This window comes from Anopheles merus, unplaced genomic scaffold, assembly GCF_017562075.2.
Source record: "Anopheles merus strain MAF unplaced genomic scaffold, AmerM5.1 LNR4000033, whole genome shotgun sequence".
NCBI lineage: Eukaryota > Metazoa > Arthropoda > Insecta > Diptera > Culicidae > Anopheles > Anopheles merus.
The window spans coordinates 24945-50064 of NW_024427613.1; the positions used below are offsets into that span (position 1 = coordinate 24945).

At 39.6% G+C, this 25120-nt stretch overlaps 1 protein-coding gene and 1 long non-coding RNA gene across 5 annotated transcripts; one reads left to right on the top strand and one right to left on the bottom strand.

Moving 5' to 3' along the window:
* The first annotated feature begins 934 nt into the window (after positions 1-934).
* Positions 935-18852, top strand: LOC121601141. Of its 4 annotated transcripts, none has more exons than XM_041929935.1 (5): positions 935-955; positions 1122-1279; positions 13672-13791; positions 13857-16196; positions 16277-17274. In XM_041929935.1, the coding sequence occupies exons 2-5, from the start codon at positions 1265-1267 to the stop codon at positions 16496-16498; spliced, it is 2697 nt and encodes an 898-aa protein (XP_041785869.1). In that variant the 5' UTR covers positions 935-955; positions 1122-1264; the 3' UTR covers positions 16499-17274. The 4 variants fall into 4 exon arrangements, with proteins under 4 accessions (XP_041785869.1, XP_041785870.1, XP_041785872.1 ...); XM_041929936.1 differs by adding an exon at positions 17376-18852 and having other exon boundaries at positions 941-1279; positions 16277-16373; XM_041929938.1 differs by having other exon boundaries at positions 941-1279; positions 13857-14018; positions 15955-16196.
* Positions 18068-24840, bottom strand: LOC121601142. The gene is made up of 5 exons (XR_006006024.1): positions 24586-24840; positions 23916-24499; positions 18768-23804; positions 18609-18680; positions 18068-18153 (listed from the first exon to the last, which is right to left on the bottom strand). It is a non-coding gene; the product is annotated as an uncharacterized LOC121601142 (long non-coding RNA).
* Between the last annotated feature and the right edge of the window lie 280 nt (positions 24841-25120).

Genomic DNA, 25120 nt, shown 5'->3' on the forward strand with positions numbered 1-25120 from the left:
AATGAAGAAATGCGATTGAACCCATCGTTTAAAATAGGAACTAAGCAGAAAAGTTCGTCAAAGTCTGTATTTATGAATCTATAAAAATAGTCTTTACTTTGATTGGCTCGTCGTTATTTTTACTAATTGAAATTTACATTATTTCATTATTTTTATTAATATTACGGACAAAGAGAGCGATTGAGTGATATAGAGAAAGAGAGAGAGATATATAGAGAGATAAAGAGACAGAGAGAGAGAGAAAGAGAGAGAGAGAGAGAGAGAGAGAGAGAGAGAGAGAGAGAGAGAGAAAGAAAGAAATCATTGGCAAACTTTGCACGTCACCAAAAAACTATCGTTGTTAATTATCATTTCTTTTGTTTTGTTGTGTCGGCTTTGATAGTGCACCAATGCAATGCAACATTATTTGCTAAAAATTACTACAAGTTCGTGTAATTTTTAGTAAAACTTGTTTGATTATTTGTTCAATGATCGTTGTTTAAATAACTACATGTTTGTCAAGCAATACTGTTCATGATAAAAAGCATAAAATATATGCAGCCGATACCTATCAAGTGCTGGAAACTAGCTGTCGTACCCCTTGTTTCTATATTCAAACTCACCTATCCAAACTGAAGAGAGAGTAAAGATGTGTTGAGAGAAAGTTCAAAATGTTTAAAATAAAAACTCAGCGCAGCATAAACATGAGAGAATGTTATGTAAGGTTGTACGGCGGAATTGCAATTGAGGATGAAATATAGTTGAGGTTCCAAAGATGATGACATGCAGAGTAAAATTGTATGAATGTGTGTGGCTTCACGGTAACACAATTCCGCAACACATGCGTGTTGTATACTCGCGAAACATGTGGATTGGCTGCTTCTCACACACTGAAATGAAAATGGGGAGAGTAACAATTTATAGTAAACATTTCTTTCATTGATCGCCAGTTCCGTCTTGGATGTAAACGCGTACGGTTCGTTGAGTGATACTGATATTAACGTTGATTTTTGTGTACTCGTTGAATATGTTATTTATTGTTATCGAATTCCCTCTAACCTATAACTTTTTCAGAAACATGAAATAAATCCATAGAAATGATAAAAACGTAAAAAATTATTAATTCGTGAAATTTCGTTTAGTTGTAAAAGTGGCATAACTTATACTAAACAGTGGTTAATACTAAAATAAGTTTTGTTTCAAAAGTAAAAATAGCAGTAAGCAGATTGCAGAACAGTTGAAAATATCTACCTTCGACCATTTGTACCTAGAATCAATACAGGACATGGGGAAGTACTGTGTAAGTGAATCTATAACATATATAGTGTAAATTTGTCCAACAGGTAACGATTATGTTAGATTATCATAAAAAACCATAGCTACTTTTGATTAGTGTGATATTATATCACATATAAAATTAAATGCCAAAAAGAAAAGAGGTTAAATGGTAACATAATCGAGTAATTACCCCTGTTTATTCATACGATCGATAATTCACTAGATGATATTTAAAGCAAACATAATTATAAGGCAATAGATATGATAAAAGAAATCGTGAACAAGTGTAAAATGGAAAGTCAAAAAACTTATAAAGAGGTATAAAAAATCTGGTTTCTTATGATTGTTAATTATGGTTCACATGCACTCAATACATAAACAAGCAACAAGTAATCAATGTAAAGCAAACAAGATAGGTTATGAACAATAATGTGCATAGATAGAGAAACAAAAATTGCCAACACATTTGCTTTAATGGATTAAGTAATAGCACTTCTGAGATCGAAATGCATATGATGTTAAACCAAATCAATGGTAACAATTTTACTCATTTTGTAGGATGTTTGAGTGTTGGCATGTGTTATGTGTTTCGTAGTGGAGCAAGTTTATGTATTTTTTTTATTTGCTTGATAGATGTATGCATAAATGACAGATAAGATTTGTTGTTGGTAAAAATATCATAAAGTTTGACCTTTGTCGTATTATTTCTTATTGGAATAATATTAAAATATCTGTTTTATCAATTTCCACCTATTTTAATTCGACATTTTAACATTAATGTACATGATAACCTTCAGTAATAACACACTTACAGTAAAATACTTAATTTAATTAAAATATATTGCATCCCAAAAAATTTTTAGTGACTATTCAAAAACTGTATCTTCGAATCTAACGATATGTCAAATACAAACAATATTACAATTATGAAAAAAAAAATCAAATTTATCCAATTTTTTATTCTATAATTCAACTAAACATTTTTCAATTATAATTATGATAAACTAAAACTCTGAAAAAATTAATTGAAACAAGTGGTTCAGATGCCGGAAAACCATTTATGTTAATTTATATTCAATAGGTAAATATTCGGTATTTTCGAATAAATGGAATTGTAAATGGAATCTTAATTGTAGTAACATATATTAAATATCTATCTCGAAAATTGTTATACAACAGAATTTTACATATTCTTACGGTAAGCTAATTAAAGACGTACAATCTTAAAAACCTGGGAATATATCAATATAACGACCATGTAAATGTGCATACATTATCTTAAACTCATGTTTCATCAGAAAATGTGTTGAATCTTTAAAGTTTCTATCGATTTTTATGTTTTCTTCATGAAATAAAAACATTTGTTTTCGTTCTGCTTTGAAATGTTCGGATAAGATGGACATCTGATGTGGGAATGATGAACATCATGAAGGGTGAGATGGAAATCTGTAGAAACCGGTGGGAAGTTTATAGTATTTTAATATATCCCATTGATTTCCACGTCTTAGTACCCCGCAGCGCAAAGCGATCGAAAACTTGTCAGCCACTCACTCAATGTAGATAGAGAGCAAACCCAATAACGATAAAACGTGGTGAAAGGATGAAGAAAAGGGGAAGGAGGGGAGAAAGAGAACGTGGGTGTGAACTATTTTTCGGCAATCATCATTTTTGCGCCAACACGGTCGCGTACCGGAGTTTTTCTGTCAGAAAGAAGCAAACACATCCCGCTGCGCAAAGCGATCGAAAACTCAGTGTCTCGCTCAATGTAGCTAGAGAGCAAGAACCAAAAAAAGGTAAAAGGATGGTGAAGAGGGGAAGGAGGGGAGAAAGAAAACGTGGGTGTGAACTATTTTGCGACCATAATCATTTTTGAACCAACATGGTCGCGTACCGCAGCTTTTTTTGTCAGAAAGAGACAAACACCCCGCTGCGCAAAGCGATCGAAAACTTGTCAGCCACTCGCTCAATGTAGCTAGAGAGCAAAAACCAATAACGCCCGCTGCGCAAAGCGACGCAAGAAATCATGGCGTTCGGAGAATTTTATCATGCCTTCTTTTTCCCTCCAACGGCAAATTTGTCAAGCAGCCAGTCGAGCTACCCGTCCCTGGCTCCGCCTCATACCCCTCGCCTGAACGCGCTGTCGAAGGTTTAGATGTGTTGGTGCGTCAGACGGCCAATCGCTGTCAGCCGTCGTCCGTGCTTTTTCCCTCCATAGCGCTATCTCTTTCTCGCTTGTGGCCAATGCTCATGAGTTGCTGTGGCGCTTAAAAAGCCGTTACTAAACATTGCAGCGAGGAAGTTGCATTTTCACAAATCAAACCAAAAAAGCGCAATGAGTTCAATCGCTGCAATGTAAAAATGACCAAGGAATCGCTAGCTCACGCTGGAGGGTTTGCTGTGCAACGGGCAGAACCCTAATTCGCATTAGCACGTTCAGCCTGGCGCTGTTTTTCATCAACATTCCGTTCCGCCGGCATCTAGAACGCAAGCTGATTGTAAAATCGGCATACTGGAAAGTTCACTGGCAGTCCCTGGGGCCTGCCATCGAACTGAACGTGCTAAACATAAAGCATAATTTTATTACACTAAGCTTTTGCTTTCGTATGGTGTAGATTACACAGATATACCAAGCCGCCTGCGCATGGGTGTGAGTGTGCGTGTGTATGCAAAACTGTCGCCGAATGTATGCTCTTCCGGAATGTTATGATCGACCGGTCAAAGAAAGGAAGGTGTTCATGACAGTGACGGAGTAGGGGAATCGGGTGCCCTAGGCGGAAAGACGGTCGCTGTAAATGGTAACTGATGACCGGGAGGAGGGGGTACTGGAGGGGGTACAGCTGTTGGGAGATATAACAGTATACTTAAATCGTTGGCGCGGGGGGGGGGGAGGGAGTGGGACCCCTACGATCATCACAGGCCCTAAAATTGTTGTCGGCATGGGGGAGGGGGGGGGGTAAATGTTTCTCCAGCCACAGGACCATCTTTCCAGGGGCCTTTATCGCTAATACTCTGTCCACTTGTTGTTGTTGTTTTATTTTTTTACGAGGCCTCTGTCCACTTGTAGACATACGGCATACTACAGACTAGAGATCTTCGGCGACCGCCTAGTCCGCCTACCGTTAGATCCGCCGCTGGTTCATGACGGTGTTTTTTTTTTATTGTGGAGGTGCATCCTTCCCTATGCCTGCAGCGTATGCATCGGGTAGGAGACAGTGTGACAGTATGCAAGTTGCCCGCAAGATAGGAGCTGTCCCGCGGCAGCGCCACCATTCCGCACATCGTAACAGCATGCCCGTCGCGGGTTCTAACCACGTATGAACCGTCCGCCGTAGCAAGGGCTGACAAACCGGCTACGTGGTACTCAAGTCCTAAAATGGCCGGCATGATCGCGCTGGCTATTACGCCAACAATAATAATAATAATAAGAAGAAATTAGCATAACATTCCACGCCCGGGGAAGAGTTTGGCTTGTCTTTGATGCTGCCGGGCTACCGATGTGACGCGACAAATGCACGGAATGCACTCGACCAAAGGACATTAACCTCCCGAGCCGAACCCATTCCAAGGCAGTGCCGGTCGCTCGGCGTCATGATACCGGCTTGCCCAGCCAACAAGCCGCCAGATTCTGGACGGACAGGTGCAGCACCATACGCGCACCGTAATAAACAAATCCAGAATCCTCTTTTGTATGAATTCAATTCAAGTTTTGTTTCAACTTGCATCCGCTAGCAGAATTGTGTTGTCTCTCAGGTAGCGAGATAAAAAATGCACGGACTTTGTTGTCGCAGTGGATGAAAATGTACGCATCAGAATCAAACCGTTTTGGGGTTTCCACACGCACGCACACACACACACGCAAACACACACACGCATGCACGCACACTTGCACGTACGCGCGCATGCGAGCGCACACCCACGAAAGCGCGAACGCAAGCACGCACCCACGAAAGCGCGCAGGCGAGCGCGCACCCACCACCAATCCCCCCCCCCCCTCTCCCGCACGAGCGAGTACGGCTACCTTATCGGAAGAAAGGCTGGTTCAGCTATCTTGTAGCGCATCCTCATCCCTAGCGCCGGGCGGGGTGGGGGATCGCGACATGATAGAGTGAACGGTCACTTTCCCCGCGCTGTGTGTGTGTGTGTAACGAGACCCAAAAACTCGAGACAGATTTCGGCACATTAAAAAAAAAATTTATAGCCACTATACATTGTGCTACATGATGCTTAGAAGGTCGTTGAAGCATCAAACATGTTCAAATAAAAAAATATTAGATTAGTGTTAGACGTTCTCCTACGCTTGTTTTAAATAGGCTTCGTCACCCTCGACCGGCACGGGCATCGAATGGTCTCATCAGCAGCAGCACGAAATAAAATAAACCATCAATACACCGATAACACTTTGAATCCCAATCCAGCTTCTCCCACAGCGTCTCAAGGTCACACACTAATTAATAAATGCTAACACCCACCAATTACAATACACAACCGCAATGCACACCCGCACAACAAAATCGAGCAGTTTTTGAGCTCGCTTTCTAGCTCGCTTTCCGCCGAAACCGATCGAGAAAACGAGCAGAAACGTCCGAAGAATCGATCGAAGCTCTTGATCTATCGAAGCGTTTACGGTCGTTCCCCGCACAACAAAATCGAGCAGTTTTTGAGCTCGCTTTCTAGCTCGCTTTCCGCCGAAACCGATCGAGAAAGCGAGCAGAAATGTCCGAAGAACCGATCGAAGCTCTTGATCGGTTGAAGCGTTTACGGTATTTCGAGAGAGCGCGCTGTATGTGTATGTCTCTTTTTGACAAAAAAGCTCCGGTACGCGACCGTGTTGGCGAAAAATGATAATGGGCGAAAAATAGTTCACACCCACGTTCTCTTTCTTCTCTCTTTTCCCTTTCACCTCGCTTTATCGTTATTGGTTCCCGCTGCGCAAAGCGATCGAAAACTTGTCAGCCACTCGCTCAATGTAGATAGAGAGCAAGAACCAATAACGATAAAATGTGGTGAAAGGATGAAGAAAAGGGGAAGGAGGGGAAAAAGAGAACATGGGTGTGAACTATTTTTCGGCAATCAACATTTTTGCGCCAACACGGTTGCGTACCGAAGCTTTTTTGTCAAAAAGAGACAAACACATACAGCGCGCTCTCTCGAAATACCGTAAACGCTTCAACCGATCAAGAGCTTCGATCGGTTCTTCGGACATTTCTGCTCGCTTTCTCGATCGGTTTCGGCGGAAAGCGAGCTAGAAAGCGAGCTCAAAAACTGCTCGATTTTGTTGTGCGGGTTTTTGCTCTCTAGCTATATTGAGCGAGTGGCTGACAAGTTTTCGATCGCTTTGCGCAGCGGGTCGAGAGAGCGCGCAGTATGTGTTTATCTCTTTCTGACAAAAAAGCTCCGGTACATGACCGTGATGGCGCAAAAATGATAGTGGCCGAAAAATAGTTCACACCCACGTTCTCTTTCTCCCCTCCTTCCCCTCTTCTCCATCTTTTCACCTTGCTTTATCAATATTGGTTCTTGCTCTCTACCCGCTGCGCAAAGCGATCGAAAACTTGTCAGCCACTCGCTAAATGTAGATAGAGAGCAAGAACCAATAACGATAAAATGTGGTGAAAGGATGAAGAAAAGGGGAAGGAGGGGAAAAAGAGAACATGGGTGTGAACTATTTTTCGGCAATCATCATTTTTGCGCCAACACGGTTGCGTACCGAAGCTTTTTTGTCAAAAAGAGACAAACACATACAGCGCGCTCTCTCGAAATACCGTAAACGCTTCAACCGATCAAGAGCTTCGATCGGTTCTTCGGACATTTCTGCTCGCTTTCTCGATCGGTTTCGGCGGAAAGCGAGCTAGAAAGCGAGCTCAAAAACTGCTCGATTTTGTTGTGCGGGCTAGCTACATTGAGCGAGAGGTTGAGAATTTTTCGATCGCTTTGCGCAGCGGGCATCCCGCACAACAAAATCGAGCAGTTTTTGAGCTCGCTTTCTAGCTCGCTTTCCGCCGAAACCGATCGAGAAAGCGAGCAGAAATGTCCGAAGAACCGATCGAAGCTCTTGATCGGTTGAAGCGTTTACGGTATTTCGAGAGAGCGCGCTGTATGTGTTTATCTCTTTTTGACAAAAAAGCTCCGGTACGCGACCGTGTTGGCGCAAAAATGATAATGGCCGAAAAATAGTTCACACCCACGTTCTCTTTCTCCCCTCCTTCCCCTCTTCTCCATCTTTTCACCTTGCTTTATCAATATTGGTTCTTGCTCTCTAGCTACATTGAGCGAGAGGTTGAGAATTTTTCGATCGCTTTGCGCAGCGGGATGCAGAATTTATGGCATTTTTGAAATATTGGGCACTCATACAGCGGACGTTGCTCCAGGTTACAGAAAAACAGTCTAGACCTTCCCTTTAGGAAATTACTAAAGTCCAAGACCCTAGCACCTTTGATGGACTTGGTAAAATAGGTTAAGGCCATTTTTCACCAAGTTGTCTAAATTAACTATTTATTAGGATTATTTTTTAATCTTTTGATCTTTGTAATACCATAGAAAATCTCATCTATTCCTGAGCGTTGCCATACCAATGCCTCTTCTTTTTGTTGATTGAAGTCGAGGCATGATTTTGGGTTTGGTGAAGTACTTAATCAGTATGGAGTGTGCAGCATAACGCATAACTACCATTTTAATCTGTGTTTCATTTCTCGCTCATTTTAATACTTTCTGTTGTTTCTGGATGATTTATATCTTCGGAATACCCGCTGCGCAAAGCGATCGAAAACTTCTCAACCTCTCGCTCAATGTAGCTACAGAGCAGGAATTAATAATGATAAAGCGAGGTGAAAAGATGTGGAAGAGGGGAAGGAGGGGAGAAAGAGAACGTTGGCGTGAACTCCCGCTGCGCAAAGCAATCGAAAACTTCTCAACCTCTCGCTCAATGTAGCTACAGAGCAGGAATTAATAATGATAAAGCGAGGTGAAAAGATGTGGAAGAGGGGAAGGAGGGGAGAAAGAGAACGTTGGCGTGAACTCCCGCTGCGCAAAGCGATCGAAAACTTCTCAACCTCTCGCTCAATGTAGCTACAGAGCAGGAATTAATAATGATAAAGCGAGGTGAAAAGATGTGGAAGAGGGGAAGGAGGGGAGAAAGAGAACGTTGGCGTGAACTGTTTTTCGGCCACTATCATTTTTGCGCCATCACGGTCGTGTACCGGAGCTTTTTTGTCAGAAAGAGATAAACCCATACAGCGCGCTCTCTGGAACGACCGTAAACGCTTCAATCGATCAAGAGCTTCGATCGGTTCTTCGGACGTTTCTGCTCGCTTTCTCGATCGGTTTCGGCGGAAAGCGAGCTAGAAAGCGAGCTCAAAAACTGCTCGATTTTGTTGTGCGGGTACCCTTTTTTAAGGTGTCCCGCACAACAAAATCGAGCAGTTTTTGAGCTCGCTTTCTAGCTCGCTTTCCGCCGAAACCGATCGAGAAAGCGAGCAGAAATGTCCGACGAACCGATTGAATCTCTTGATCGACTGAAGCGTTTACGGTATTTCGAGAGAGCGCGCTGTATGTGTATGTCTCTTTTTGACAAAAAAGCTCCGGTACGCGACCGTGTTGGCGCAAAAATGATAATGGGCGAAAAATAGTTCACACCCACGTTCTCTTTCTTCTCTCTTTTCCCTTTCACCTCGCTTTATCGTTATTGGTTTTTGCTCTCTAGCTACATTGAGCGAGTGGCTGACAAGTTTTCGATCGCTTTGCGCAGCGGGGGATGTTGCGCTCCGTGTTATGCTGTGTGGAGTCCTGCGGTGATACAACAGATAGATCCATGACAAACAGGATGCTTTGATGGTTTTTCTATATACTCACTCCTAAGTATATCCCGAATTTTCACAATTTTACACGATATTTAATTACAATTGGAGGTCTGTTGAAAGGAACAAAACGATGTATGCGCTGGCACTCTGATATTTTCCACAGTTCAAGTATGATATTGTATTTGATTCGGTTGGTACACTGCTCCTTGCTAATTGGCAGAACGGATTTAATAAATGTAGCCTATGCATCAGATTTTGCAACGGAAATGTTAGGTTGGAATCATGTAACCTTCAGATCTTGGTTTTAATATAAGAACTAACCATCACGCAAGTTGTTTGGCTACGCTATTCGTGCTACGCCTGAGCAAATTCACCTACCATTTGTGAGAGATACCGTTTTAATTTTAAGGCTGACTAGGTTTTGTTATGGAACAAACTGTCAAATTGTGTATCGATATATTATTATATATATGAGCAAGAACACTATAAGCCCAGCTGATATACCTACTTTTCTATCTCATTAACGTGGCATGGAGTTTGGTTTTTAGTAATTCATCACTTAAAACCGACCACGATCAGGAAACTGGCCTCTTAGCTTTGGTACTATTGAGATACACATGATTTCGTCCTAATTTTCGGCACTGCTCTTGTTAATCTTAATGAACTTTCTAAAAATATAAAGAATGAAAACAACGTAGTGAAAATGACCAAAAATGCATATAGACCACTGCATGCACCACAACTAAATCCACAATGCATGCTGCGATGAAACGAATAATACTTTTTCTTGAACTGAAAAAGAACTGTACTATCAAAACTTTCTCACGATTGTTGATCAAATGTTTTGGATGACTTGATCTTTGTACAATATAGACTTGGTAGTAAAACTCAATTCAACCGTACCGACACGCGTTCGATCGTAAAGGAGGCGGCACAAGATTCAATTCAAACGGAACGAGATTCGAACGTAGGTGAAACCTGGTGTAATTACCACGAGATCACGTAAGGTGATAACACAATTAGCTGTAATATATTGCTATGGCGGAGTTTACAGTTACATGCTCATTTCATAGTTGAACGTATAATTACACAATACAATGCAATAAAACTCAATGGAGCTTTGAAATATTTCAATATGAAGCCTATAGCTTTTTGATTTTAAGTACATTTTTCCCCCTTTCATATGGAAAACCTGTGTCCTCTTATTTGTGTAAATTGTCGCTACGGTTATGGAATGAAGTATACTCAAATTTGCAATCGTGATCGCAGCTCCCTACCGCAACAGTCAAGGTTGCAAACTTATGTTCTTTCTCTTTCTGGTTTGTATGAACTTCTCTTTCACTTTCAATCTCTTTAATTTGAAGTCTCCTCTAATGACAGTCCCATCCGCTCTAACATAATAGAGAGAGGACTGTAATATGACCAAGAAACCGAAAGATTTAAAAATTACAATGTATATGGCTAAGTGAGCAACTGATGCATATTTGATTCAATAAAGTTAAATATGTTATTATCTATAAGATGCCAATAAAATAAGTTCAATAATTTCAAAAATAAGATAACTTTTAAAACATGTTATGCACAATTTTTAAAGTTTTTAGCGATTTCTGAAACACATGTATTCATTTTTAAAAATAAGTTCATATACATGTTAGATGAGTCTTTCTGGATATGATAGATTTGACATCGATGTTTTCGGGCTTTTTAATATTGTTTGACAAATTGAGCATTTGAGGTCAAATCGTCAAGAGTGCATATTTGGATATTGGAGATTTTGTTTCATTCAGGGCTAAGGTCAACGGTATAATTCGAATCACAGAGTTCATTAGAGAAGCAGCCTTCATCTTTGCCGACTTTCTTAACTTTCACGTTGTTTATCCATTTTATGTATTTACGTTTGCGTTTTACAACAAAAATTGTTCACTCTACTCTCTCCCTCTACTACTGAGGAAATAACAAACAGAAAAATGAGATGACATAATTGATGTTTGATGGAGTTGATTTTAATTGCATTGCATGTTATTGCACTACTCAAACAATTGCAGAACATGAGGGCTGTCTTGTCACCCATTATACATTTTACAGATTAGAGTTGGGATTTTACGCGTTCAAAACCTAGAGTTACCAAGTTGAAAAGTGTTTACGGATTCGAATTGTATGTACGATGTTGACAATCGTTTAACGTGTTGGAAATGTTTGAAATAGTGTTACGATGTTGAGCTAGCTTGAGAAACCCTGTAAGAATGGGTCTTTAACTGAAGGAACCCATCGAAACGCTTATTTTGATACTTCATCTGCCTTTTCATAGCCAGTGATCCCAGCGTCCAAATCAGAGATATACAAAACGCTCGGTTGAAAAAGGAGTATTTAGGACTTTTAGTATTTGTTGGAAACCGTTATAAGGTTCCAACGGACTGTCAGCCAAGGCGATGTTTTGTGCGTGCGAAAAGAGATAAAAAGGCAAGGAAACCACGTAAACAGGGCAATAGCAAGAAAATATCCAAAAGTTAATAAGCGATAAAATGAATGAAAATGATAATGAAAAAAAAAAAAATTTTTGGTGCACTTATAGTGCCAACCTAATAAATTCATTTTGTTCACTTTTCCCGAGTTAGAGCGGCAATTTCTAACAGTATTTTTTTATTTTGTAGTATTTAGGGTATTTACATCTAGTATTAGTTTTTTAGTCTTGTGAGCTCCCATATCAGAGGCTGTCTGTAAAAACGAAATGTTAATCGGGTGGTCTGGCACTACAGTCAATACAGGGCTTCACACTTTATCTCAAGACCGCGGGATCCCTTCCCCATTCTGTCTTAGCCAATGCCAAGACTGCGGTATGATGCTTGAAAACCCTGATTGATGATACCTGAATTCATCGGATACAATGCTGAATCTGCGGCGCATTTCTCGAACACACTGTTCCGCACAGAGGACATGCGGTGGAACTTTTTTTTTACATGTATAACCGGCATGACATGTTAGTCCGGCATGACGGTTGCAAATTTCTTGTATAGTATAAATTTTCTTCATGTATCTCGTCTGACTTTTTAGCGTCCTTGTAATCGTTGTGCGTATGTGTGAGACTATGTATACTATATATGCTGTAATAATATTGTAAACTGTATATATCGAGTGGTCCTTCCAAATAACCAAATCGTCCTTAACCCACTGTAAAACCACTTCAAACCCACGTGGGTTTGTGGTGGTCGATTTAGTCGTGAACCCACCAAATTTTAGAACAATCGGAGCTGCCAGTTCCGATCCGATGTATTTATCTTGCCCACCCTTATCACAACTTTTCCAAAAATGCTTTGAGGAAAAGTTTGGTAAAGGGTTGGCTAAGGTCAATATGCTGGATTTTAATTCCTCGGTTGATTAAATTCATTCACTTACATCACTGCACTTCAACTTCAGCAATATTATTAGTCTATAAACTATGCACTGACCAGCGAAATGGAAGAGTTCATTCGCAAGTAAACAAACACACATGTACACATATTACACATGAATGTTTTACAACAAACCAACTTAAACACAAATGTTTGATTGCTTCCTTTGCACAATTAAATAACATTTTAACACAGGTGAAACATGTTGAGCAAATAAATTGCCCCTGCATAAAAATCTGACTTCAACAACATTGTAGTGGCTGCTTCTGTGGCCGTGTGGCTTAACCCACCAAACTGATAGTTTTTTAGCTTTGTTTGATGCAACTGGATTTTTAGTACAAAAAATTGGTGGCGTTTTCGGTATCTTGGTTATATGGGTTATGAAGTCCGTCGATTAATTAATACATATACAAATATACAAATAACACTTTCAGTAGAAGTTTAAGCACGCGGTGAAAAGCCTTCAACGCAGTCTTGTTTGATATAAACACAAAGTATGTTATTTATTTATTTATTTATTTATTTCTCACCTTGTTATTTTTAAGTCCTGCATTTTTTTTTCTCCAGTCTGGATCTTAGATAAATTAAAACGATATATGTGATAAACTGCTATGATTGTAGAAGCTCTAGAAAGCCAGATGACTTTTTTCACTTAATTATGTTTTAAATAATTTAATGATACTTTTAAAATTATAATAAGACCAATAATATTAATAAAATAATAACAATAACAATAATAATGATAATAATAATAATATTAATAATAATAATAATAATAATAATAATAATAATAATAATAATAATAATAATAATAATAATAATAATAATAATAATAATAATAATAATAATAATAATAATAATAATAACAAAAATAATAATAGTAATAATAATAATAATAATAATAATAATAATAATAATAATAATAATAATAATAATCAAAATACGGGGTTTCTAACAAATTACTGGTCGCTTCCCATATTTTTTTAGGCTCGTTTCACGATTTATTCATCGTATCTCGTAGATGTTTGGTTCATTCCCATAATTCATTGGTCTCGCCCGACCGGCTATCAATACAATTTAACCAAAAACTTATGGAAATCAGCCAAAAAATCGTGCGAACACATAAAAAATGGGAATCTACCAATACATCGTGGGAAACCCTTGATAACAGCATATGATTAAAAACGAAGATTATTTTAATGTTCTGTTTATGTGAATTTTTATTTCAGCTGATTTTATTATTACCTTTGGCAGTGTGGGCTGGTAGATCACCTGCCGCGGTGTTCGAAGATGTATATGAACTAGGCCGTCCAAATGCATCCTTTTTGGCAACAACGGAAAGCTGGAACGTAAGATTCGTTGTAACGTTTTAGAAATGGGTTGATGATATTTATAATAATTCAGATTTTTTTAGGGCATGAAGGCATACTTGAGGAAAAAATATCGTCAAATGCAAGAACCACTTCAACAAGCATCAATGATCGCTGCTTACACCGCTGCTCATGAACGATACCAAAACTCAGAAGAGAAACAACATGACCGTGTTCGTATCGAAAACATGGGTAAACTAGCATCAGTACGTACAAAACGATTGGGTAATCTTCCATCAGCTGTGCGAAACTCAAAAATGATAGATATTGTTCCACGAGAAATGATCAAGTTTGAATTGTCGGATGCTGTAGCTTACTCTTTTAACTATGACTCGCCTTTACACGCTTCACATTGCCCAAAATCTCGAACAAAAAGAGAAAAACAAGAGAAACGAATGGAACCAATTCCAAGAGAAATATTACGATTTGATTTGAGTGATGCAGTAGTTTCTAAATTGAAAAATAACGCTAATTCAACGACAAGTATTAGACACCGACGGTCAGCTAGTCCCGATCCACGCGATTACGTTAAATTCGAATTGGAAGATGCCAAGACTTATAATGGCTATGCAAACGCCAAAGCAAATGCAACAGAAAATTTGCGACACCCCTTTACGTCATCGGATATTTACAGACGTGGAAAGGTGTTTGATGAAGCATTCGAACGTCCAAAGGCAAATGTACAGAAAAATGGAGCAAGTAAGAAGGAAAAACGGGAGAGTATAGAACCGATGGATAAAGATGATGCTAGGGATATGAGCTCTGAAGAGTCTCGACGCATTAAAATCACAGGGAAAAAACAAAAGCAAAGTGCCAATTATGAGGATCTTCCTGTTGGTATACAAAAAGCCATAGACATAGCAATTAAAGCAAATGAGCGCATTAATGGAAAAGGCGGTGATACGATTTTGAAAACAGCAGCTTTGCAATCTACATCAAAATACTTCTTTGGTGATAAAAAACCGAAAACTAAAAATTCATTCATTACAACGCCAAAACCAAATATTAACCTATCAGATATTGAGCAGCCTGTGGTAGAAGAAACATCAAATGGTCAAACCGATATTATTTCAAGCAGCCCATTGGAAACAGAATCGGGAACGATGTCGGACACCATCAATTTAAAAAATACAAAAGACTCATCCCTGCAAGGTATCCCAAAAGCCTGGTGGTCTTTCTCTGATTTGCAACGACCGAAACGATTATACCAGAAGGTTCCACTCTCGCCGCTGGCCGTAAGTTCACAGTATGTAAACACATTCAAGCCGTCCATCGAACAAAGCAAGATGAATGATCTTTCACCAGGTTATCATCGTCAACAGGATCTATTTTCCCCTGTTACTTCATCAAACACAGAAACAGCTGCTCTATCTGACCTTGACAGTTACAGAACATCCGTATCAATTATTCCACAAGAAGTGATCATTAAAGAACGACCAAAGATTCAGTACGTTATTAAAGAGATACCAGTATCAAAGCAAATGAAACACCAGCGTACAAAAATAACAATGCAACCTAGCATTTCGATCTCTTACGGTCAGGATATCTCAAACCCTAGGAAAGAAAGTGTTATTAATCGCACCTATGACAAAGTTTATATACCAACCAAAGCCGAATATGGACATCGTAAACCCGTAGAAGAACCAGTTCACTCATTTCAAAACATGAAATTTTTAGTGCCTGATTATAAAGAAGAATCTCACACACAACATTACTTTGATAGTAACAAAAATAATCAAATATTTCAGACAGAACAACCATCCTCAGTACAAATGAATGAACTCAATTCTTCTCAAGGGAATATTGCAGCCTTATCCGCTTTAATTGGACAACAACCAAACGCGCAATTAAAGGGACTAAATCAACTATTGAATACGCCTCTTTCAATGACACAAAATGACCAACAGCATCGACCGCAAGATAGCACAGCTCCAGTAACATTTCCGGAAACATCCACTATGAGACCAAAGCCATTTCGACCGAGTTATCGATCGATACAAGTCAATCACGAATCAAACATTATTTACGACGACAATTATCATCACGCATTGCAAATAGATCCTCATTTACAATTTGATTTGAAGAAAGAATATACGCCGATTCAGGAAGAAACTACAGATGTTTCCGAATCTGAACTTATAGGGCCTGCTGTTGCAACTGCTAGTTATGCAGCAAATGTTGTTGGATCGCAGAAACCAATAAAATTTAGAATAGCAGAACATCAGAAATTCAATGAAGCAGAAGCTGGTCACGAAACAAACACATATCGCCACATTAAAGGCCACAGTCCACCTGACTCTCCTAACGATAAATCAATGTCGCGCCATCACCTGGAACAGCATCATACTTATCACGATTCCAGAAAAGAGCATTATGATGGAATAGTAAGTAAACCTGTGTAGTTGTCCCAGCCTTAAATCACAGACGTAACGCACTTAATATGCATCATACGTACATCTTTCAGAATTCCGAAGGATATGCTTTCGGTTACAGAGTACGCGATTTTCATACAGGAAATGATTTCGGTCACATACAGAATCATGACAACGGTGTAACGCGTGGTGAGTATCACACCTTGCTGCCAGATGGCCGAGTTCAAAATGTACGATATACTGCTGATGACAAGGGTTTCCACGCAGATGTATCTTATGAAAGTGTGCATTCACCCTTCCATAGCAGTAAGTAGATGCTAAGATTAAAAGAGAGATTAATGACTACCAACAATTGATTTCAGACGCAGGAGATACATGAAACATGGTTTTGTTTATGCTTTTGAATATTTTATTGAACAATCAATATTAAATATTTTAAATATTTACAGTTACAATTACAATATACAACAGACAATAAAACGTTACGAGCAATATACGAACCAATACCAGTAGACGAATTCCAATCTTTAAAAATCCAGAAATCAATATAAGAAAATTGCCTTGCGCTGATTTCATAATTTTGTTTTTTAGAGCTTCTAATTTATAAATTTTATCAAGTGCTCACGGTTTCTCAAAGAAAATATTTAACTATGAAAGTTAGCCTTTAGTTCTTTACGATCGATAAGTTAAAAAGATATGTTGTGATGAATGGGAGATGTGCAATAAGAATCAGTTAGTTGAATTCAGAATAATTACGGAACGGATGCATAATCATAAATTACCAAACTGTTGTTGTTATGTTAGATAACTCTATTGTTTATGTTAAATTCAAACCAAACAGGGATCGAATCTTACAATACCTTTTACAATATGAGACATGACAGAAGTAATGTTTAGCATCAATACAAATAAAAAAGTAATGATTTTGTGTTCCTTTTTTGTTTTTTGAGACATATTAGTGTTAGGCCCTGGTTTGTGATAATATTGGAGAATATGTGTTGCTAAATTGTAGGGACGAACTGTCCAATTCATGTTTTGGGAACATATATATTGCATGAGAAATAAATCAATTAATGTTTATGAGTGTTTATGCCTATTATTGTTCAATTTTCCGCTGTAATAGTTTTTAATCTTATATCTGCTTCACTTTATTCTCACCTGACCTGATGCAAAGTCCATTCATTTGAACAGTTTCGGTGCGCGACATGGCTGGTTGATGACCATAACAGATAACGTTGAACTAACGGCACATACTATCCCGCTGCGCAAAGCGATTGAAAACTTGTCAGCCTCTCGCTCAATCCCACTCGACAAACAAGTGCTCGAATTTGCATACAACTCCCTAATTTTGTGTCACCAAACCTTGGAATATAAAAAAAATGAAGACGTTTTCGTTCGGACTGGGGGTAAAATTAGAGGATATGAGAACAGGCTTTTGCGTGTGAATGTACGCGACCTTGATTTACATGTATTGGTGAGGTACGAGAGTTTTTATGTATGTAGTTGTCATATCAATTTTCTTTCGGGGCCAAATGAAATGTCACGTTTGAATTCAAAGAATTTAAGAGATCGTATTGTTCACTAGATTCACTTCGTGTAGAGCCTCTCATTGTTTGACAAAAAAAGCTTAACTGGTCGATATAGATTTGGTCGATACACAAGGTAAGACAATACTTATAGGATACGTTTAAATACAAATCTATAAAACAAACTTTTTTAGATGGAGGACAAAAACAACAACGTGTCAGTACCAACTGATTTGGCAAAAGAATGTATGATGTTACGCTGAATGGTAGCTCAGCTAAAGGTCCAGAACGAAGTGATGAACAACAAGCTCGATGTTCTGACCGGGATGATGCAACAACTGTTGGCGAATCAAAACACCTGCTTGAACCTCACGGATAAAACCCCTTTGCCAACCTTTTGCACAGTGGAGTCCATTGAGGAGATAAATACCCTGCAGGAGATGCTGAAAAAAAAGTACCGTGATGAATTTGTGCAATGGGTGAAACAAAATATTGCAGAGGGCGATTTTAAACAACGTGCTTGTGAAGCTCTTCACTTAATCCTAGGGCCTAACATTTTATTGCAATGTTCGTGGACAGGAAAAGCAAAAGTAGGAGATAAAATACCGTTGTGTAAATACAAAAATAAAGTACTAGTTATACAAGAATTAGTAGGAAATTGCTCAGATAAGACATTAAAAGATTGGATTCAGCTGAAATCAAATCATAGTGATAATTTAAAACGAAACAAATACATAAATAAGTCTAGTTGCCATAAGCCGAGATCCAGTAGTGTGTAAATAGTAGAAGATAAGTAGATTATCATTCTTAAAATTAGTGGGAGCTCTATTATAATCTAGATAAACTATTTAATTAGAATTAGAACATCAAAACAGAATTCAAATGCAATAATACTCACTTCTTAGAGTTGTGTAAATGCACTATATAGAATTATGAAATAAATCCTTGATATGAGCAATGTTCCAAAGAGCTGTACAAAAGTGATAATATTGCATTATTACTGAATATAAAGTAAAAGAAGTAAATTGTAGAAATGAAACAATAAATGTTAACTTACCTCTTATTTAAAAAACAAGCGGAACTGTTGAGGCTGGATGAAATGCCGTAGTAAGCGCAGTTGTCACGTAAGGGGATAGCTTTTCCTCGATGTATCCTCGTATGGGATGCGAAACGCATTGAGTAGTATTAGAAGAAAAAAAAATAGATGTTGGAGATTAGTGTTTGTACGGAATGATCAAAAGATACCATACGATCAATCAACTATTCTAAAATTTTAGTTATAACTGTGTTACTGGATGTTACACTACTTATGGATCTCAGGTAGATTGGATAATTTGTTTAAAGATTGGTATTGTCGTTAAAATGTAGTAATAGGTCCAAATTACCAAAAATAATTGTGTTTACATAATACTTGATACTTTTATCAACAAACATGAAATGAATCACTTGGTTTTGTCACTAACTTTTACAATTATTATTAAAAGCATGTACATGCGACAGTTTGTGCTGATCTGTTCATTAAAAAAACTTCAATGAAGTTGCCTGTAGATTAAACAAATATCTTTCCCTTGTAACTGTGTAATGAAAATTATTTTATATTTTTATTATGATATACCCTCTTTGAAAATGTTATTTAATACATCCTTAACCTTTACCCTCTACAAAATACATTATATGATATATTATTTATGTGCAACGTAGAAGAAAAGAGGGTACGCGGAAAGAGATGGTTTTACAGTTCACTTTATTCACTTTCGTCTGCTTCGCTTGACATCTCCCGCGTGAATGTTTCGCTCTAGCTAAACCTACTGCGTCGTCAGTTAGATTGCCTTTTGAACATTATTTACAAACTTAAACCAATTTTCGGGATTTTCATACGACAACTTCGCTAATGTAGGGATAATTATGCGGTGTACACGCTCTACTTGGCCATTCCTTCGTGGGACTCCTCTAACATTGTGATGCAATTCTATATTGGCTTCTTCGCAAAATTTTGTAAATAAACCAGAGGTAAAAGCAGATCCTCTATCGCAAATTATCCTTGGCGGATTTCTAAACGTATCAGATATAATCGTCAATTTTTTTATAACCTCTTCCGCACTAGTAGTTTTGGTAGCAAATAGCCAAACATGCTTCGTAAACGCATCGACAACGGTAAGAATGTAATTGTAACATTTGCGGGTAGATGGCATAGGGCCAATATGATCAACATGAAAAGTATCCAACGGAACTTCTCCTTTCGGTATTCGATGAAGTTCTCCCTCTGCCCTGCCTCGTTTTCTGTCATTCACTATGCATCGGACACAGTTATCAATACAATATTTTATCTTCTTTTCTATTTCTGGAATAAAATAATCCTCTATTAGTTGTTCTTTCATTTTCTTGATCCCAAAATGGCCTCGTTCGTGTACTTCTCTTATCATACCCGTCTTCATTGCTCGAGGTACACATATTTTGTTATGAGCATTCTCATTTTTATAAAGTACTCCATTTACCAAACAAAAACCTTTTCTTTCTTCGCCCTGATCAAGCGCCGTCCTAATTGCCGTAAGATCTTCATCGCGCAATTGTCCTTGTATTATTTTCTCACATACACCTGCCGATATTTTCAGTACGTTTGCTCTTGAAAGAGCGTCATCACCTGAACGATGTTCTACTTCAAAATCAAATTCGGACAACGTTACAAACCAACGACTCACTCGTGCATTGGGAACTTTTTTGTTTAAGGATTGTTTAAACGCTATACAATCGGTCACAACTTTAAATTTCTTACCTAGCAAGTAACACCTGAACTTCTTTATGGATTCCACAACGGCTAACGATTCTAATTCGAATGAGTGATAATTTTTCTCGGCCTTATTAGTCAACCTACTATAATAATAGCAAGGATGTAATAAACCATCCTCCTCAGAACGCTGCAACAATATGCCGTCCAGAGCATCTTTACTCGCATCAGTATGCAATTCGGTATCCAAACTCGCCTTGAAAATGTGTAATACTGGAGATTCCACTAATTTTTCTTTAATCGTTTCAAAAGCTGCTCTTGCCTCTTCATCAAATTCAAAAACACTGCAGCTGTTTCACCGTTTGTGGCTGCAGATAATATTTAACTTTTTCTATTTTTTGGGGAGCAGGTTCAATCTTACCTTCATAGACGGTATACCCCAAATACTCCACACGCCGTTTGAGGAACGAACACTTTTTCCAATTGAAGTGAAGTCCTGCCCGCTGTGCCACTTCTAAAACTCGCCGCAAAGACGCCAAACCATGCTCCTCGTCTCGAGACGGAATGATGATGTCATCTACGAAGGCCATCACGGTGCCGTCTATGATCAACTCATGAAGTACTGCATCGATGAAGCGTCCAAACGCATTGCCGCTGAGACACAATCCAAACGGAGCACGTAAAAACTCATACTGCCCATCCGTTGTTACGAAAGATGTGCACTGGCGACTTTCCTTCTCCACCTTGATGTGAAAATACTAATTTTTCAGATCTAATACACTGTACACACGAGCATCTGCCAACTGATCAATCTGGTCTTCGATATTGGGCATCGGATAAGAGTCCCGCACGATCCTCTTATTCATCTCACGATAATCCACACACACACGGTGAGATCCATCCTTCTTCGGTACAACCACAACTGCGCTAGCGTAAGGGCTTCGCGATGGCTGAACTATTCCGTCATTTAACCATTCGCGAACTTGTTTCCTTACCACCTCTTTCTCTACCGGAGCTATTCTTCTTGGCAACGTACGCACTACTTCCTCTTTGTTCACTAATATTTTCATCTCACTTTCAACGTTAGAAATCATTGCTGGTTCATAATTATTCACCATATCACAAATCACGCGACGATAATTTGACGGTGCGTCTATTTCTTGATGACTCTCACAAACTATACGATACACCCAACGATCATCACACTCGTGGGGTTTTCCTCTTCCTCCTGTTGCTTTGTTATCTTTGCATGACCGTTTGTGATAACGTAGTTAACCCTTTTGAGCACATCGATTCCTATCAGCATTTTGGTGTCGATAGAATTCGAAGGTACCACCACGAAACGAATTATCTCCTCAACTTCATCGATGGTAGCACGGATCGTCAACTCACCACACACGTTGCTTTGTTTTCCACCATAGCCTTTTATTACCCGTGCAGACGGTTTCAACTCGTTACAATTGAGTTTTTATTCCAGGAACAAATCCCAGCGCATCAGCGTCACATCACTGCACGTATCGATCACCGCTTCGCACAACTGGTTTCCAACTGACACACGCACAATTGGAAATGAGCTCGTCATTGTTTGAACTCTATTATTATTACTGTTGTTCGGGCATCGTGCAGCAACATGCCCAACTTCGCCCCAAGCGTAACAATGCGGTCTTCTTCCTTGCGCTGTCGTACAATCTTTTGCGCAATGTCCTTTTGTTCCACATTTGAAACACGTCGGACCCTCTTGTTTTGTTGGACATTCGATAACTCGATGAGAAGCGCTGCCACAATTGAAACAATGGCGTTGTTTTAACTTATCCGGAATTCGTTGCCCGACGACTTTTGGGCGTTCCTGTTGAAACTTGTTCGCCGCTCTCTCGAACAAACGTATTTTCTCCTTAAGTTCGTTAATATTATTTGCCTCGTAGAACATTGACCTCTGCTTTTCGTCGTTAGTTATTCCATCTGCCACATATTCTACGAGACTGGCTTCGTCTAAATCGATTTGCTGCGCAATTTGCTGCATGGCGTAAACAAATTATATCACGGTCTCCACTTTTTTCTTGCGACGCGTCGATAGCTGCCTGTGTATGTCGCTTGCACGCACACTTGGAGCAAACTCGTTAATCAACGCCCTACGTAGATTTGCATATGTCGTCACACCTTTCAGCGTATTTAGAAAACCAAGTGCGACTCCGGTCAACTTTTTACGGCACATGATAAATTTCTGATCCTCTTTCCCTCCAGCCATCGTAATCTCCTCAAAACTTCTGATCCATGCGCGCACAACTTGCGTAGATCCGGCGCCAAATGCATCAACACCATCTTCGACATCGCGCAAGGAGTATGGTTGCACTCGGTTAACCGTGGGCAACTCAGCATCCGCAAAATCAGCTACATCAGCTCGATCATACGCGACGACGCGTGCGGCCAGCTCCTCTTTTGTTCCGATCGTACTTAATTCACGCTCTTCACATTTTTTCACCAAACCCAACCGCGTATGGTCTTCGACCATCGCTGCAATCAACGCGTTCACCATTTTCTCATTAACGTTTTGCACAACTTTAGCTTTTATTTAAACACACTTTACAACGTCACAATCGCAACTTTAACAACCTTTATGCGTCACAACGTCAACTTTTCGGCACAAATTCACACTTTCACATCGGATGAAACACCAACTAATTCAACTTTTCCAATTCGAACCACTACTGCAACTTAACAACTTTACTAACTTTACGACTTGAACGACTTTAACAACTTTACAACTTTATCAACATTACGACATGAACAACTTTATCAACTTTAAGACATTATGCAACTTTTCATAACTGTAAACTCATCACTTTGCTTAGCCTCATCCCGGTTGAGCCCCCATGTAGAACGTAGAAGAAAAGAGGGTACGCGGAAAGAGATGGTTTTACAGTTCACTTATTCACTTTCGTCTGCTTCGCTTGGCTTCTCCCGCGTGAATGTTTCGCTCTAGCTAAACCTACTGCGTCGTCAGTTCGATTGACATCAGCACAGGGTGATCCTAAATTCATTCCTTGACACTCGTCTCACTTCCCTTGTCTGACTACTGACAACTGTCTCCTATTTCCTACATATATACTATGATATACCCTCCACCAACAAGTTTTAAAATAACACAGTTGACAGTTGACAGCTGACGACTGAGTGTGTTTTCTCACTGTGCTCCGCGTAAATTCGTGAATTATTTTGTTGTCTCGACCTAATTTTCGTCAAACTGCCGCTTAGCTGTGACATAAGCTGTCTCTGGTAGTCCTGCCTTCAATTGTTCGCCACAACCATTCCTGACTTTGCTGTATTCCTGCGTTTGTTCCTGAGTCCTGTGGCATCTATCTGCAACGGCAACTAAAATGGAGGGAGTTTGCTGTGACTGCTCTGTGCCACTTGAATCGCTTGAATGTGGTATTATGTGCTCGTTCTGTGATGCTGTATATCACTCAGCGTGCACTAAATTACCTTTCACTGTGATCGAAGAGGTAAAACGGACGGCATCTCTTCATTGGAGCTGTGTAAGGTGTTCGAATGCTCTTGGCAACCCACATAGTAAAGCAGTTAAAACAACGGGTATGCAGGTCGGCTTCCAGGCGGCTCTTACTGCCGCTGTCGAGGTGATGAAAGCTGCTTTAGTCCCGCCTGTGATGCACGAAATCCGTGAGGGCTTTGCCAGTTTTGCCGCGGCTCACCAAGCTCCTAGCGAACGCTTCAACGTATCGCCCCCAGATGCCCTCCCGAGTGGAAAGCGTAGAAGGTTGTTCCGTGACGTTGTTGCATCCACGGAAGCCATTGTTGTTGACAATGCTCCACTATACCCTGTAAATACAGACACCGACAATACTCACCAAAGAAATCGCCCTTCACTACCACCAATAATAATAGGAACCGATACCACCACCACGTCGATCCCAACCGTGTCACAACTACCAAGAGCAAACTATATGTGGCTACATCTGTCTAAGTTAGCTAAAACCGTCACCGTTGACCAGGTAGTGTCGATGGTAAAATCACAGTTGGACACCACGGACGTCATCGCTTTTAGTTTGCTGAAAGCGGGAACAACCATTAGCTCGGTTAGTTCACTAACTTTTAAGGTTAGAATTATCGCTGCTCTTCGAGATATAGCACTTACCGCAGGATCTTGGCCGGTCGGGCTCGGTGTGCGTGAGTTTATCTCACTCCCACAAAGGCCGTCTCACCATCGTCCTGAACTTACCAACACAAACACACCTATACCTGTTCGACATAGCCCGATGCACCCTGTACAATTATCACCCGATATGAATTGTACTGTGGTGTTCGCCTGTTCAAAATAAGAGAGTTAAAAAGGACGGCTTTTTCCCATCACTTGAGGTCTGTGATGTTAAGGCTTAACTAGGGTCTCAAGTAGATAGTTAGAGAGGTTAGCAAATAACGGGAGAGTCGGGCAGGACACGCATAATGAGCGCGAGAAATGCGTAGCCTCGCGAGAGTGCGTAGGTGCGCGAGAAAGAATAGGTGCGCGAGAAAGAATAGGTGCGTGAGAAAGAATAGGCGCGCGAGCGTAAGGCGAGAGAGAGAGAAGGTATAAATAGGATCATCCGATCGGATAAGCCCTCTCTTTTTTCTGAATACTCCTGTGTACCGCAACAAAACGATTCTCCTGTACACGAAATAAAGATTGTAAT

Excerpts from the sequence above, each read along its gene's own strand:
- LOC121601141 (XM_041929935.1), top strand. Across the intron at positions 13,792-13,856 it reads CAACAACGGAAAGCTGGAAC|GGCATGAAGGCATACTTGAG; the intron begins GTAAGATTCGTT and ends AGATTTTTTTAG. Across the intron at positions 16,197-16,276 it reads AAGAGCATTATGATGGAATA|AATTCCGAAGGATATGCTTT; the intron begins GTAAGTAAACCT and ends TACATCTTTCAG.